Source organism: Aplysia californica, unplaced genomic scaffold (genome assembly GCF_000002075.1).
Source record: "Aplysia californica isolate F4 #8 unplaced genomic scaffold, AplCal3.0 scaffold00049, whole genome shotgun sequence".
In the NCBI taxonomy this organism is placed as follows: Eukaryota; Metazoa; Mollusca; class Gastropoda; order Aplysiida; family Aplysiidae; genus Aplysia; species Aplysia californica.
The window spans coordinates 250,161-268,378 of NW_004797319.1; the positions used below are offsets into that span (position 1 = coordinate 250,161).

General features: G+C 41.9%; 1 protein-coding gene across 1 annotated transcript in view; it reads right to left on the reverse strand.

The window, feature by feature from the left end:
* Positions 1-2,939: 2,939 nt before the first annotated feature.
* Positions 2,940-18,218, reverse strand: part of LOC101849113 — a 15,584-nt gene continuing 305 nt past the window's right edge. Inside the window, exons 2-5 of the mRNA XM_013079354.2 lie at positions 9,333-9,698; positions 8,602-8,672; positions 7,344-7,505; positions 2,940-5,274 (exon numbers count right to left, since the gene is read on the reverse strand). Of these exons, the coding sequence (XP_012934808.1) occupies positions 3,067-5,274; positions 7,344-7,505; positions 8,602-8,672; positions 9,333-9,678 (2,787 nt within the window). The 5' untranslated portion in view covers positions 9,679-9,698 and the 3' untranslated portion in view covers positions 2,940-3,066. The remainder of the gene's footprint in view (positions 5,275-7,343; positions 7,506-8,601; positions 8,673-9,332; positions 9,699-18,218) is intronic.

Here is an 18,218-nt window from a genome sequence, read left to right on the forward strand (position 1 = left end):
CACATTTTTTACTCCACAAAAATAATTTCTTACACTTACAGGATAAAAGTAAATATGTACATACACACTGATTAATTCTTAAAGGTAAGAATAAAAAATGCAAAATACATGAAACCTTTAAAAAAAATAAAAATAAAGGAAAAAAAATGGAACACAGCAATGCAGGTATTTGGTAGATTATTAGTACTGTACAGCAATACTTTCTTGATTCTTCTACAATTACAATTTTACAGGGGTTAACAGATCTGTCCAATGTACAAAGCAGTCTTTTTGTACAATGTAAGCTGACAAACATACAGTCTAGCATTCACATAAAAGTCACATACACCATACAGCGAACACAGGGCTGCCCACCAAACCGCTTTCATGTTTTAGTAATTAGCAAATAAAAAATTAGTCATCTGGCTTTAAAATTTCTAATAAAGCCATGGATTGTCTTCTTCCCTGGGGTGTCAAGGACAGGCGTTGTAGTCAAGCAAGTACAATGTATAAAAGTAACCCAAACCAAGGCATGATGAAAAAGGCAGTCTTGACGGGTTCATCATTGGTCGAGTTAAGAAGAATAGGGCAGAAAAGGGGACAAAGATCGCATATGTATTGATATTATTATTAAGCTATTAAAAAATTATCCATAAAAAAAAAGTCTCTCACTAGCCTTGGCTGTCGCACACAGCCCAAAAAGACACACTGTCAACCGTACGCTAATCGTACTCCTGCAATTTGGCACTTCCAGAGTCTAATGTTTTTTCTAAGGGCAAAGTGGCACTGAGCGAACTACAAGGGCTCAAGGAAAAGAGGACGCTAAACTTAGACATTTGCACGTGACATAGTGACGTAGACTGTCCGGGTCTGGTCATTTTTCTTCTTTTATACACAGGGAGGGTTGGCAGTGAGTTGGGATAAACAAATTTTAAAAACATCGGAATCTGGAGTATTACGATTGTATTTTCGTCAAATTGAATTAAAATCGAGACGATTCCGCCAAATTCGTAATAATGGGCAGCCCTGAAGACAGACTTTCAAACTTGTACACGATGAAAATATTTCCACGTCGTGTTGATTTCTTCATTATGTGCGAGCTAGACTGTATGGAAATACACATGCACACCAGTCATAACAAATAACTTGTGGTTCCCATTTCTGTTGGCATCATGGCCTGCTTGATAAGAGAACAATTACAATCATAGAGAACTTCTTTATCTAAAACTAAAATGACCACTTCCCACTAGACGTTTCTTTCTATTATTTTAAAACGCCACTGTCCAAGATATCCACTTGTCTGAAATAACACTTTTCTCCTCAACAATGGATGGCTGTCTTAGATAGTGTTGACTGGTACATACCATACAATTTCAACCCAGCTTTCAAAGCCCGTGTGTGGGAAACTGCTAACATAAGGTCCTGTCCCTATTTGTTCTTAACTCTCATACCATGTAACCAGAGGGTTTAACCTCATGAGATGGAGGCCGATTGTGGTGTTTTTTGCCCCATCAATGTTTTACGATGCTATTAGGTCGCCCATTAAACCAAAATAAAAAAAAGAAACAAGTTACCTTTTTTCTGCCAATTTTTCACCTGATCATTTATTCCAAATCTTAACATATGTCATTTTAATAAAAACTTGTCATTATTGTCCAGATCATATGGCTCACATCATTAAGCAGAAAAGTTTTCTAGCCATTAGGGAATTTGAAATTTTGGCTGGTTTACTGTACTCAATCTCCCAGTTGGTTTAGTTATAGTAAGTCTTATGGCACTGCACTTGTAACACAATTGGGTTGTATAAGTGCCAAAGATAAGAGGTGTTACTAGAGAACGACATACAAAAAGAAACAGAGGAGATATAAAGACGATAGATGTTTGATAGGAAATAATCCCAGTTGGATGGCCATGTTTGAAAGAGTTTGAGTGAATAGCAAAATAAAAACAATTCATGTTAACTTTATTTTCGTTTGTGTTACCAGCTTTGGCCTCTGCCATAGATATGGGTCAAACCAAAAAAGACATCACTATGTGTGTACTTGACGGACAGAATGTCATTTAGCAAGTGTGACTGCGCAGTAATCATAAAATAATAATGCCCTTAGATATGATGGGTAAAAAAAAATTAAATTACCTGAAAAGGGAATTGGAAAGTTTACCTTGATTTCTCATCATAAAGTCAAATAACAACATAATCAAAAGTTATTTATTCTTTACAAAACCCGTATTTTTCAAATGACAGCCTTTAAAGGTATTTTTTGCACAGATAGTGAAGCTTTTGATAACAATACTGTGACTGAAATTAAAAAAGAATTTTGTAGTAGAGGGTTCTACGGCACTCGCAACTGCATAGGTCATATGAGCGCCAAGGGGTGGGTGTCAAAAGAGAAGTCTTTACAGGGAATCAGACTTAGACTGGTCACCTCTCTAGTTTCAACAGCACAAGGTCTGCTTCGACTATCAAAGCACCCCGGAAATAGGTCACAAGAGAGTGACAAACATACAAAAAAAGTAGAGGAAAATGACAATAGTAAGGATCAGGAAAGAAAAAGCAGCAGTTCCCTGTTGTAGATCAGGCACAGTTATGAGCGTGACATGAGTCTGCCCATTTAAAATTCTACTATGCTTGAACGAGAAATGTCCCCCTTTGGGAGTGGCCTAAAGACACTACATTCAGTGGCACTGCATCGGGGAGTAAGTGACTGAAAGTAGGTATTTCAAAATCAGTACAGCTGCCCCCCCTCTAGTGCCCTTCTGTCTTTTTCTCTCACACTACCATATAACTCCTTTTCCTCTCACCTCCCCCCAATCACAAATTATGATGTAACCACCCCCCCACATGATCAACAACACAGGATGAAAAAACTCTACATTATGCAATTTCTGCTTCAGATTTTAAAAATTTCATACTACTGGAAAATAACAGAACACAACCAGACCTTATTTGCCGTTTTTCCTAACTTGTTGCATTTTAATGTGACATTAAAATTTTCATGCACTCAAAATTCCTACTCCCCTATTCTCTGTATTTCAAAAACAAATCTGACAAGCCTACCCACAATCACTATCTTAAGACAAAAACGTCTACTTTCGTCTTTTTTTCTTTCGAAGACTATACTCATCACTCGAACCTTTAAATCTGTCAACCTTAATGTTCTGTTTATCCAGCATGGAGAACATATTCTGAAGCTCCAAAGCATATAGATGGTCTCTCTCCTCCTGAGTCATCCCAGCCTTCTCAGAATCATCTGCTGTTAACGACGATACGAAATCTTTGGAGCACACACTTTCAACATCCGAGTCATCAATATCATCATCAGTGTCTGAAACTGATATCATCCTTTTCCTTTTCTTCGCAGGCTTTTTCTGTTTCTTCTTGGTGCTTCCACCAAGTTCCTGTTCAGAACGAGTCAAATCAGCACTTTCATTGCCACTATTTCTCCGGCTTTTTAGAACAAAATAATCCATTGTTCCTTTAGACAACTGGTTGGAATTTCCAGTCTTATTTGTAGAAGGCACTACACCTGATAGGGACGGCTTTGATTTTGATGAGAGAGTAACCCCTTCTGAAGCACCATTAACTTGCCGATCTTTCTTATTCTTCACCAGTCTTTGTCTTCCTTGTGAGGACAGATCCCTGTTCTCAGATTTGGATGTCTGAAGTGGTCTTTCAGTATCAGGTGAAGACTGGCCTGACTTTGTCTCTGAACAGTTATCATTAACATCTTTCATGGACTTGTACTCACCCGCCTGAGCAGGTCCAGTTTTATGGGAGTCAAAATCACTGATGGTATCAATCATTTCAATGTCAGTCAGTCTTGGAGCAGAAACCTGGAGAATGTTCTCCTTCGATTTGCTCTTATCTTCCTGATCTAAGAACAGGACGTCACTACTGTCAGACACAGGCGACTCCCTCCACTCTATGTCCCTGTTACATTCCCCAGTTTTTTTCTCCAGTGGCTTTTTTTGCAGATTAACGTCAGACGCCGTCACATTTTTCTGGAGCACCTCTGTGGAGGGAAAGCCGAGAATATCCTTCACGACCCCATGTGGTGCCTCTGAAGAGACAGCGGTGGCTCTCTTGATTTTAGGTACAGAGTGTTGTTCCCCAGACGAACATTGTGACGTCCTTGTCTGAACTGCCTGCAAGTCTTTGCTAACTTTGCTGCCGTTGGACTTAAAGTCATTGCCTTGTGGCCGCGTTACGTCGAGATGAATATCAAAGGAATCCAGGGAGGAGTCGGAAACAGCATTGTCATTGGACCTATCAGAGTCCTGAGGAAACGCGGACAATGTAGAGACAGACAGTTGGTCTTGTCTTTCTGAGGTACACAATTCAGTCTGTGAGCGGCTTTTCAATTGACAATCACTGAAAGTTTGCAGCTGAGGTCCTTGGACAACAGCACTGGGCTGACTTTGAGAACCATTTCCCAAACTTTTAGAAGGGGGATCACATGCTTGGAGGTTGACAATGCACTTTTTGAGCTGAGCAACCTCTGGAGGATTTTCTCTTTCAGGGCTATTCTTTTTGTGGGCCTGGCCTTTGAGAAGAGCTCTTGTGGAGGGAGAAACTTTCGACGAAAACTTGGCGACTTCTCCAGTGGTGGTGAGGGCAGGAATAGACTCAACACTCAAAGAACTCATTGAGGAGAAGAGATTACGGGGCGTAGCCCGCACCAATGGAGGGTCATGCCTCACACCATTGGCTGCTTTTTTGGGGGGTGTTCTATCACAGGAAGCGATTGGCTGAAAGTGTGGCCCCACCAACGTACTCAGACCACTGGGGCCAGCAGCAAAAATATCCACAGCCTCCGATTTGACGTGGGATAAATCAATTGGTGAGTCGATGTCAGTCCGCGGCGCTGATATGACGTCAGCATCACGGGCCGTCAGGTCAATCTGCTGAGCCGAAGCTGTGGAGTAGGCATGATCTAGTTGCTGTAGAGTCTCACTACCATCACTGCTACTCTCGCTGTCCGGCTGTGGCTGGTCCAAGTGTGAGAGGCCATAAAAAATCTTCTCTTTGGGGGAAATGCACTTGTATGGGTAGGGGCTGCCGGAATGCTGCTGCTGCTTCAACTCTCTGCCCTGATACCATGGGTCAGGAGGGGCGCTGGACGACGATGACCGCGGGACAGAGTTGAAGAATGTGTTGAGAGTCAGGTTGGGACTAGTACTCTGACTCGTCGATGGCTTGCTCTTGCCCTTGACCTTTCTGTTGCCTTTTTTGTGAGAGGTCGGGGGCACGCTTGTGCTCAGTGACTCCTTCTCCCTGGCCCCAATATTAGTCCTCTACAAAAAATGGAGACAAAAGAAAAAAAAGAATTACATTATTTCTTTGCAAGAAAGAACAGTTGGGACCAAATACTCAAACAACATGTGGGTACACCATGTTTCCAAACTTCTTATCACAGGTTGACAAACAAGGCAGGGAAACAGGGCGTAACACATACACTGGCAAATAATAATAATCCCAATACCGAATGTTGGACATCCTCTTTGAACATAACAATGGCATTTAGCATCTAGTGAGAAAGGAAATGCCATACATAATTTTTTTTATATACCGGTGTGTTTGTATACTATAAGATCTACGATTTCTTTTGTGGCAGCACTGCGTTTGGCCTTCGGATTATATAAACACCTGATCAACGCATGGGGAGCTCGTTCAGCGATAAACATGAGGTTCGCAGCCAGTGGCACAGCTCCTACCAGTAAAGACATCTTTCTTCCTTCCTGTGTGTACATACATCACAATTTTGGTCCAAAAATTAATGGTGTTTCACTGTATCAGCGAGTAGTTCGAAATGATAGGAGCTGACTTTTCAACCCTTTCTCTAGGCGCACACACTTATGACCCACAAAAACAAATAATGCCCAGATTTAAAAAGTAACAGATTTCATGACAAGCAAGTCAAATCAACTTTTCTAATGGCTGATAACTTTGTGGATATCAAAATTAGGGGTCGTTAAGTAAAAACTACAGGTTAGCACAACTGTCTAGGTGTACAGTAGAACATGACTATAGCGGCATCATCCCTAAAATGCTTGGATATAGCGGGGCAAGGAACGTCCCGAACTCGGACACAGCGGGAGAGATCGAGCGGGCTCGAGGTGGGGATTGGGCTGTAGGCGGGCTCCAAACAGGCAGTCAGCAGTGCGGCTTTATGATTGGCCAGTCCAAAAAGTAAAAGAAGAGGAGAGAATGTAGTGTGTGGAAAAGATGGCTTAGAAACAAAGACTAAAGGAAAGGCTTTTCACTCGAATTAAAGGCCGAGATAATCAAAAAAGTTGAAAAGAAAAGTAAGACTAATCTAAAGCGCAAATTTTATTGATATGGAAGGGGGGTAATCATGTGGAGTTAAAAGAAAATTTTCGGTAATTCCCCTTTGCATTCCTATAGCGGGAACTCGACTACAGAGAGATATTTCTTCAGGGACCAAAAGTCATGCTACAGCCGTGTTCTACTGTATTTATATACCTGTCTGATTGGTCTACCTTCAAACAGGTTCTGGTAAAAGCATGCACATAAAAATCTTCCAAAAGATTATAATATGTGTCTAACCTAATTCTAGTTTGTTTCTAAAGAGTACTTTTTACCTACAGTTCACCTTTTTTACTTTGCAGATCAATAAAGTCAAATAGTTTGGACGGTCTGTTAATTAAATAACCTGCACAATAGCATGCTGGACCATGGTGCAACGACCATGGTTCAGATTCCAAAATGGTCATTCTTGAACTTGGGTTGTTAAAGGAAACTTTCAGGTTTTTCACCCATTTGGCTCAGTCCTCTCAGAGATGAAAGTTGAGTTCAGAGGTCAAACCTCAATAACTGTTCAGTGGGTGAAGTCCAGCTGTATCTCATCTCATTCAAGTTGGTTAAGTCACTACTCAACATACTTTTAGACCTTCCTTTCTTTCTTTCCTTGTGGATTCCATCTAAAGCCTTGGTGGTTAAAACCCATTATATTAACACCTTACTGGTATCGAAAAAGGAGAGTTTGAGTTTGAATAAAGAGAAGCACATCGACACAATAAAGGTCATCTAGTGCAACGAAAGAGTAAAACAAATGGACAGAAACAACAGTGGAGATGAAAAGAAGAAGGACTAATCAGTGGCGACCTCCAACAAACCAATGAAAGAGGTGATAAACCCTTATCATAGCAAACACTCATCCTATTAGTGTTTGGGCACCTAATAATTGGCTGATTGCACTGTACACTCCCGGGAAGCCAAGAATGTTTGTGAACTTTGGAGAGCCTGCTGGGGAAATAATAGTTGTACAATGCATTGAGCATGCAGTACAGAATGGATATGAGCTACATATAAATGCAATTATTGTCATCATTATAAGGGGTACCTGATCCAACTGCTCGGCAGCGAGGCGTCCCAGCAGATCCGTCTCTTGTCTTTCTCTCTCCCATGTCTCCATTTCCAGTTCCTCTTCCTCCTGTAAGACTCGGATCAGCGCCTCGCTTGCCTCAGCCTCCTTCTTCGCCTCCTCTTCACGCTGACGTTGGAGCTGAGGAAGGAGTAGTAATACAATATGCAGGTGGGAGGTTAGTAGGCTCTCTCATGTGATTTGCTCCTTTTTCCCTACCAAATAGGCTACCGGACTCGTAATCGTGAAGTTGCGGGTTCGAGCCGCGGGCCCCATGTTGTGTCCTTGGGAAAGGCACTTTACACAAATTTTCCTCACTTCACCTAGGTGGAAATGGATACCCGGCAATAGACAGCGACAGATCTTGTCTGTATTTGAGTGTTCTAGCACCTATAAATGGCTGCTAGCACTGTATGCTTCCAAGGAAGTTGAGGTTGCTTCAGAATGCTCTCAGGTCTGCCGGGGTAACAGTATAGATTATTGATTATGAAGTGCACAGAACTTGCTGCTGAACGAGGATTTGCGCTTAAATGCAAATGTTATCACTATCATTATTATTGTTCTTTTATCTCTCCTTCTTCCTCTCTCTGTGTGTTATCTTCGAGAGCTAACACCTCTAATCTTCGACATTTTTTACCTATTTGTGTTGGAGGTGCTGTAAACTTCTTACTAATGCTAAACTAAACACAATGTAGTCGAACCTGTTTTTTTTGTTAGACTACTCATCCAAGACCTGTTCAAACAAGCATTTCACATCTGACATTTTTTAAAATATTACAATGAAACTGTCCAAGAAGGGAACTTTGCTGTATCAAAACAAAACAATTCAGCATTTCTGGAAAATGAGCAGATAAATTTTTTTTTACAGTAGTTGTGAAAGTACCACTACCAAACTGCACTGTAACCCCCACCCCCCTCCCACAAAACTGAGGAAGGAAATTTCGGCAGAGGAGGAGAAAACATTATGAAGACAGAACCTGTCGATTATAATTATCTACACAAAAAGCAAAGGAAGAGCAAACATTACGATGAAGAAAGAACCTTTCAGTAATCTATGCAACAATCAGTTATAAAGACTACATACACAGATATAATCACTCTGGCATTAAAATTTTTAAAATGAAATTTAATTCCTATTTGAACTGCCATGGCAACAAGGCAGTACTATAGAGCCAATCTGACAAGAACCTGAATCATAACATTCAAAACGCAGATATTTACAAAAGCTTCGGCATACCTTTTGAAGTGCAGCTTCATATTCTTGTCTGATTTCCCCAGGCTTTGACAGTTCTTTTAGTCTCCGCAGCTCTGAAAGAAATAATTTAAAAGCAATTTTTGAGAGAGAGAAACATATACACTGTCATCACAAATACAAAATACATTTTCATGCTCTAGGTGCATATAAAAACAATTTCTTGTACTTAGAAATTTGTAAGCCGACAACATCAAGTGAGACTTTTTTTTAACCCTATCCGTACGCCCAGGGACTATTTTGTACCCCTTGGGTAGTATTCTTCACATTTTAAAATACTTCTAATACGAAGATCTCTTTCAAACTTTCAGTAGTTCTCAAAAAATCATTTTGACAGATTGCTATGCAAAGCGTACGGATCGGATTAATGAGTAAATTTCCTCTTTGTAAAGTGCTGGCACAGAGTTCCCCCCACATCGTATGGATATGATAGTAGAACACGATGGACGGAGAGGGTTAAAAAGGAGACAGAAATAACTTGGATGACTTTATTTGACCTTCAAACAAATTTTTGCAAAGATAATTTACAGATAATAAGAACCAAGGTAAAGCTATATTCTCATTGACCCCTACAATACAATACTATATTGACATAAAAGCACTCTGTCACAGAATGCACAATTTTTCACATATATTGAAGTGCCAGGGAAAGCAATTGAAACAATATTTTCAAAAGGAAAAGCAGACAGTAAACCCAATCAGTGTCAAGCTCTTACGTGTTTCATAATCATCCTCATTCTCATCATCATCCTCGGAAACATCTTTCTCGTCCAGTCGACGCTGCACCTTCCCTGGGAAGGCCCTTTGAATGGCTTGCCACTTTGCCTCGTCGACCAAGTTATTTTGTTTCGAAGCCTTGCGGGCCCAGACAGAGATTCTGAGCCGACATATGGGACACGTGAGGCTAGCCTTCTCCACAGTCTGCCGGTAGCATGGCATACACAGCGAGTGACGGCACGGCATCGTCACCGGCTCAATCATGATGCACATGCAAATTGGACAGGTGCACTCTTCCTTTGACAGGACAAACTTGCACTTACCGCTGTCTTGCTTCTTCATCATGCTGAGCAATGAGGAGACAGCTGGTGAAAATGGAGAAAAAAAAGCTAAAATAGGAAGACATGGAAATATTGAAAACTATTTTATAAAAATAAAGTTTATGATGCTTAACTTTTATTATAGTCTGTATCAGTTTTAGTTTTAGTCGACGTTTTACGGCACTCGTAACTGCATAAGGTCATGAGCACCAAGGGGTGGATGTCATCAGAGAAGTCCTTACAGGGAATCAGACTTACTCTGCTCACCTCTCTAGCTTCAACAGCATAAAGTCTGCTTTGACTATCAAGGCACCCATGAAATAGCTGGTCAGAAGAGTGTGACAAACACACAAAAGAAGTAGAGGAAAACTGACGATAGTAAGGATTAGAAAAGAAAAAGCAGCAGTTCCCTGTTGCAGTTCAGGCACAGTTATGAGCATGATATTGATGAATCAGCCCATTAAAAATAACAATTCTACTGTTGAGATGCTAATGTCCCCGTTCTTGGGTCTAAAGACACTACAGTCAGTAGCACCACCCCGAGGGGAGTGTCTGTATCAAATTCGAAAAAAATTTTTTTTTAAATAATGAGAAGCTGACATGGAAATATAATGAAAACTATAGAGCTGTCACTTGCTCTTTACATTATAAAATGTTAGTCAGATAATGAATGATTTGTTGAAAATTTTGACAGTGATATATCAAAACAATCTTATTTTTCATTTTGCTTGAACTTGTCAACAAGTGGAGGTCTAGGCCTATAGAAGGCTGGGCCCTATTATTAAACTTAGGACAGTAGTCTCGGCCTAAGATCCTGGTGCTCGGGAGCAAGGAAAATGCAGGATCTTAGGCGAACCGGGATCTTAGCCGAATGGCCAGGGGGGAAGAACCCACACACTCATTGTCAGGCCCAAAATCTGGGCGCTTTTTCGGTAGTTCCCACCCCGCAATTGTTATTCATGGGTTTTGACCCCAAGAGTAGGGGGGTTTCAGGGGGGCAAACCCCCCCTGAGCTAAAAAAAATAAGGACGGGGGTTTCAGGATTTTACCACACAATTTAATGTTTTGCAGTTTTTAGGTTTGAATCTTAGCTCGCCACGTATCAAACGTGTAGATCCAGATTTCTAGATGTAGGTCAGGCTCAAATAGGGGGGGGTGGGAACTACCGAAAAAGCACCAAAATCTGTACTAAAACGATCTCCCCAAGCCCTACTTTAAATTTTAAATGAACTGACCTGACTCCCGGGCACTAAAAGTTCTTTTCAGAAGTCAGTTTTTCCCTTTTTGTGTTTGGGGGCGGAGGGGTGGGGCTTTTAAAAAAACGAAGTGGGGCTAGACTGCCGCCAGTCTAGCCGTACTTAGATCTAGGTTTGGCCCTATCGACTCAAACCAGTTAAGTACACAGGTCTCATTAGATCTAGATTCTAGATCTAGTAATTATTCAGGTTCAAACATATGCAAGTCAGTAAGGCACCTTTTGGTTTTGTCTGAAATACAAATACTGTAGGCATTGCAAACTAAAAATTTCATTTACAATTCAGCCATCAATATTAAGTACGGCTAGCCTGACAGCCTGGCTGTCAAGCTAGGTGCACGGTAACTGCTTTGCTCCCTTCATGACGTTGACGTTAATTTTTCCTTTTTCACCGAGTAGTCTCAAAGTTGCATACATGATAACCGTGCGCGTAGCCTCAATATCTACGTACACATTAACCGTGTACTTAGTTTCGAGGGGTAGGGGGGGGGGGAATGTGGAAGGGGGGATGCGGAAGGGGGCTTGAGCTAGGTGCACGCACGGTAACTGCTTCGCTCCCTTCATGATGTTGACCTTTTTTTCCTTTTTCGCCGGGCGCATAGCCTCAATATCTACGTACACAGTAACCGGCAACCGGGCGTGTAGTCTCAATGTCACATACACATGTACACGGTAACCGGGCGCGTTGCCTCAATATCTACGTACACGGTAACCGACAACCGGGCGCCTCTCAATATCAAAGAACACGCTAACCGGGTATGTAGTTTCGTGGGGGAGAGGGGGGGGCGCTTGAGCTAGGTGCATTGTAACTGCTTCGCTCCCTTCAAGACCTTTACCTTTTTCCTTTTTTCTTTTTGCACTCCGCTTTTTGCGGTTGTGAGTGGGCGGAATGTAATCCCACAAATGATCCCAATCTAAAACATGTAATAATATCACGAGACAGAGAGAACGAGACTCAGAAAACAGAGAGAGGGAGAGGGAGAGAGAGAGAGAGAGAGAGAGAGAGAGAGAGAGAGAGAGAGAGAGAGAGAGAGAGAGAGAGAGAGAGAGAGAGAGAGAGAGAGAGAGAGAGAGAGAGAGAGAGAGAGAGAATAAAGTATGCACTTGATGAGGTCATACTTCTCTTAAAACAAAGGTCAATGAAACAAACATACTATCACCCATCCTATGAAACGCAGACCTTTTAGTTAAAAAACACGGCTTACTAGGTTTGAGTATGACGGATCCCAATTCCGTACAGGGCTTGCACCAATGCATGCTTTTCCGTAGCAGGAAGCTCTAGTAATAATCAAAATTCTAAATACTAAAATTTGCTTCCATTCCAAGTTCAGTTTTTGTCATCCGGTGTTGCCTTCAACCCCACCCCTCCCCCCGACTGTACCTTTTAAAAAAATCGATAATCCCCCCCATTCCGGAGCCCTAGATCTATACTTTGCACAGCGCACACTTTGAATGAACTTTGGTGACCCCAACGATCACTGGTACAGTAGTCTCCGCCTAAACGCACGGTGCTCGGGAGGGCTCCTTAGCGTGTGTTCACACGGAGCGTGCGTTTACATGAACCTTTGCAAGGGGAGGAAGGGACGCAGTCATCTCAATTCGTTATTACTACTCTAGTGGCCTCCCTTGAAGGGAGGGGGTCATTTTTGCCGATAATGTGACGACACGTGACTGTTTTAAGAAGGATTCCCCGACAGGGGTTAAGAGCACAAAGGCGTTGAATGAGGGAGGGAGGGGGTGGCAAACTCAATGCAATGAATTTGCACTATAAACGTGGGAAACAGATAGCCTAAGAGGAAACTGCTGGTCATAGTCATAGAGACGACGGACGAGCCAAGTGGCTTTCCAAGCGACCACCCTCAAGAAACATTTTCTCTTGTGATTCGTTGAGCAAGTCCATTATAAGTTCTTTGAGCGCAGCTTATTAGGCTTACTTGGCTACTCTTTAATCCTATAGAGGCCTGTCTAGTGTTTTACGGCATTTACGCATGTCACGCATCAGGCCTAGAGATCTAACTAAACATTACACGCAGTCACTCAAACTCAAAACACCAGTCAGAAACCTTCTCTCAAAGATACATTTCCAATGACCAATCAAAAAACATTTCAGTCTCCCCCCCCAACATTTAACCGACCAGCCCTAGACCGAGACCTATGCGTCAGTGGAAAGTATTGTGTGTATACGCTGCCCATCACCCTCTGGGCACTCTCACCAGATATCCGATTTTCTAGTAAATTCTAGGCTTGTCTTATGCAGGCTGTGCAGGTTGTCGTGAAAATTTCCCCTTGCCAAGCTCAACTTGTCCTGTGTTTCGCAGATCGGAGCGTGCGTTTAGAGGGAGTGACCGTGCGTTTGTACGTACGTCTAAATTATAAAGTAAAAAACTCGTCAGATGATGAAAGCATGCCTTTCAGCGGAGCGTGCTTTTGTGTGGCGTGCGTTTAGGCGGAGACTACTGTACTCACAATGTGATGCGAAGGTACAGGTTCACTGACCGGTCACGATGTTGAGCCCGACAAGACGCTTGTATATAACAACTTTTTTTTTTCCGCAAGTGAAAGCAAAGGACAATGATTTATTTTCATGGTGACAGTGTTGTATGCACAACCTGTTTGTTACAAATGTTGCGTTAACCAGACTGCTATCGGCAAATTTCTGGGTGGTAACGAAAGCGAAAGTAGATCGAGCTTCGGTTCCACGCATTCACTTATGCTTGCCGCCAAAGCAACCTGTTTATACCTAAAACTATCTTTTGTTTTCGTAAGAGTTAGCACTTGCAACACAATAAGTTCATATATAAGTGTCGAAGATTAGAGGTGTTAGTGTTACAATAGAGTAATAAACACAAAAAGAAGAAAGAAAAAAGATTTCTTGAATAGGAGAGAAGGAGCAGACCACACCAGAGCATCCACCAAACACCCACTAATACTATCTTTACACACACCACACTCACAATCACACACAAAAATACATAAATACAGAGAGAGAGAGAGAGAGAGAGAGAGAGAGAGAGAGAGAGAGAGAGAGAGAGAGAGAGAGAGAGAGAGAGAGAGAGAGAGAGAGAGAGAGGGGAGGGAGGGGGGGAGAGGGAGAGGGAGATTATATATCATGAAAATCTGCGAATCTTGTACAGAAAGCGAAAATATAGAGATCTAATTTACTGTAACCAATCCAATGAAACGCGAACACTTAGGCCGTTTTCACACAAGTCACAAGGCCTGCACCAACGCACACTTTACTTTGCAGAGCTGTAGTAGTAATCAAACAGAGTGTCTACGTACACGGTAACCGCGCGCGTAGCCTCAGGGTCTACGTACACGGTAACCGGGCACGTAGTCTCAAGGTCTACGTACACGGTAACCGGAAGGTTCAAGATATAGTTCACTCAGCCAAAAAGAGTGTCACTTTTATTAAATTATTGTTTTTTACACAAGTAGGGTAGATTCTAACTCTGTTCGCAAAGTTCACACTTTTTCGAAGAGGGCGGCGCGCACGAGGGTCAACCGCTCTATAGTCCAGCACGATACCCACTAAATTTCATAATGGAGCGTAAGTAAGCCTTTACTTTCGCTTTCGTTACCACCCAGAAATTTGTCAGTAGAAATTGTCTGATAACGCAACAATTATTGTAACATGCAGGTTCGGGATTACAAACGTGGTGTCGTCATGAAAGTAAATCAATATTTGTCACTGTGTCGTCACTTATAAGGGCAACATAAAGAAAAGAAAGTTATACAAAAGTCTTGTCGGGCTCGCCATTGTGGCCGGTCAATGAACCTGCGAGCGTTCTGAGCGCTGCGAAGTATAGGACTAAGGAATGGGGGAGGGGCGGGGGGTGAGAGAGATTATTATTGATTTTTTTAAAAGACGCACTCGATGATAGGGGGAGGGCTGGACGCAACACCAGTGGACAAAAAAAAACCTGAAACTGGAAGCAATTATGTTTAATGTTTAGAATTTTGATAACTACTACAGCTCTCTGCTAAGTAAAGTGTGCGTGGGTGTAGGCCTTGTGTGAAAATGGCCTAAATGTTCGCGTTTCATTGGATTGGTGGCAGTATATTTTAGCTTTCTGTTCAAGATTCGCAGATTTTCAGTATCACTGCATCTTGCCCTCCCACAGTTCTTACACCTCTTACACTGAATAGGTCTGCTTGGGCTATTCTATTCTACTTTGAGTTAGAGCATTAATTTTTGTCTTTCACGTTTATTATATAGGCCTGTATATGATATGAATCATGACAGTCGATATTCTGGTTCTAGGCTCAAAGCAAGATTCATTTTTATATATAGTTTATATATAGGCGAATATGATGAAGGGAAAATATTAATAAGTCCCACAAGACCCCAGGCGCCACCACTTTCTGTACGTAATCAAGATTGTAAATTTGGTGAATGACTCTTACTTGAAATTATCTCCCAAACCCTCAAATTGATGTGATATAACCTTGCTTTGATAAATTGATGGTTTTCATTTCAGCACTCTAGGGTTCAACAGTATAATAAATAATATAATGGGTGTTTCGCGAAAATGGGCTTCTGTGGCGATCACCTGGAAAGTTCCTAGAATTCTGAGTTGAGACCCATGTGATTTAAATAAGTATATATATTGGTTTTCAAAATGCTATGATGTCTCACCCTTTGGTGCAGAAAAGCAAGCATTAGACCAAATACAAGTCTTTGGGTGTTGACCATAGCTAAAGATGTACTTTTCCATGTTTGATTTTGACTGTCTTCTCTAGTTTTAATATGTCCTGGGTAATTCATTTTTTATTTGCTCTTTTAGCTTTCATATTGTTTTATCCAATGTGTATGTTGTGTGATTTGTGTGTGCTTAGAGACAGAGAGAATATCGTTGTGAGGCTATGGAGATTTTTGTTTTATATAATGTAACTACATACACGTACAAAGTCATAGTCAAGTCTACTTCTGACAAACTCAACCGATAAAGCTATCCTCATATCGTTTTATCCAATGTGTATGTTGTGTGATTTGTGTGTGTGTAACAAGCTAAGTATTAAATATATCTTAGAGGCTATTCACACGTGCATATGCATGATGTGTGTGTGTGTGTGTGTGTGTCCCTCTCTCTTTCTCTCTCTCCCCCCTCTCTCTCTCTGTGTTTATGTATTTTTATTTTTTGTGTGATATTGTTAGTGTGGTGTTTGTAAATATAGTATTACTATTAATTGGTTGTTGGTGGGTGCTCTGGTGTGGTCTGCTCCTTCTCTCCAATTCAACATCTATCATCCTTATCTTTCTCTTCCTTCTTTTTTTGTTTGTTACTCTCTTGTAACACTAACACCTCTAATCTTCGGCACTTATATAAACTTATTTTGTTGCAAGTGCTAACTCTTTCGAAAACAAAAGATAGTTTTAGGTATGAACAGGGCGCTCTGGCGGCAAGCGTACGTGTATGTGTGGTACCTGGTACCGAAGCTCGATCTACTTTCGCTTTCTTTACCACCCAGAAATTTGCCGGTAGCAGTCTGATTTAACGCAACATTTGTAACATACAGGTTGTGCATTACAAACGCTGTGTCGCCAGGAAAATAAATCATTTTCCAGTGTTTTCACTTGCGGAAAAAAAAGAAAGTTAAATACAAGCGTCTTGTCGGGCTCGACATCGTGACCGGTCAGTGAACCTGTACTTTCGCGTCACATTGTTGTGAGTATCATCAGTGATCGCATGGGGTCACCAAAGTTCATTCAACAAGTGCGCTGCGCGAAGTATAGAGGGCTCCGGAATAGATCTAGGGGGATTATTGATTTTTTAAAAAGGTACAGTCGGGGGGAGGGGTGGGGTTGAAGGCAAGATCGGATGACAAAAACTGAACTTGGAAGCAAATTTTAGTTTAGAATTTTGATTATTACTAGAAAGAGCTTCCTGCTACGGAAAAGCGTGCATTGGTGCAAGCCCTGTACGGAATGGGGATACGTCATACTCATACCTAGTAAGCCGCGTTTTTTAACCAAAAGGTCTGCGTTTCATTGGATGGGTGATAGTCAAGGATCCCCTTGTTTCATTGTCCTTTGTTTTAAGAGAGGTATGACCTCATCAAGAGCATACTTTTTAAAATGCTCTCTCTCTCTCTCACTCGATCTCTCTCTCTCTTCCTTCCTCTCCCTCTCTCTGTTTTCTGAGTCTCTATTCTCTCTCTCTCTCTCTCTCGTGATAGTATTACAAACAATGTTTTGTAAACATCTATATTTTAGCTTTCTCTTCCAGATTCGCAGATTTTCAGAGTCACTTCAGTTTGCTCTCCCTTAGGGAAAGATGACAGGGGGTAGATTGGGGTCATTTTTGGATTTAAATTTACTTTCCGCTCACAATACACAAAAAGCGAAGTGAAAAAGGAAAATCGTCAAGGTCATGAAGGGAGCGACGCAGTTACCGTGCACCTAGCTCAAGCGCCCCCCCCCCCCCAACCCCCGAAACAAAACACGAACCCGGTTACCGTGTTCGTAGATAATGAGAGGCGCCCGGTTGCCGGTTACCGTGTACGTAGATATTGAGGCTACATGCCCGGTTACCGTGTATGTGACATTGAGACTACACGTCCGGTTGCCGGTTACCGTATACGTAGATATTGAGGCTACGTGCCCGGTTACCGTGTGTGTGACAATGAGACTACATGGTGAAAAAGGAAAAAAGTCAACGTCATGAAGGGAGCGAAGCAGTTACCGTGCGTGCACCTAGCTCAAGTCCCCTTCCGCCCCCCCCCCTCACCTCCCGAAACTAAGTACACGGTAACCTTGTACGTAGATATTGAGGCTACGGGCACAGTTACCGTGTAAACATGCTACACGGTGAAAAAGGAAAAATTAATGTCAACGTCAAGAAGGGAGCAAAGCAGTTACTGTGTACCTAGCTGAACCCCCCCTCCCCCCTCCCCCACGAAACTAAAAACCCGCTTACCGTGTTCGTAGATAATGAATGGCGCCCGGTTGCCGGTTACCGTGTACATATTGAGGCTACACACCCGGTTACCGTGTGTACGTAGACCCTGAGGCTACGTGCCCGGTTACCGTGTACGTAGACACTCCGGTAATCAAAAGATATAGATCTAAATCTAGGCTAGACTCTAGATCTAGATTTTTAATCTAGACCTAACGCTACCCCTACGCCTACCCCAAGCCCAAGCCCTCAATTCTACTCTGTCTCATAGTGGTCGCTCGTTACGGAAGTCCTTCCCTAGATCTAGAGTCTATATATCTATTTCCATATCTAGATCTAAATCTAGACCTAGACTGTCCTAGATCTAGATCTAGATCTAGATCTATATCTATATAATATTCTACATCTAGA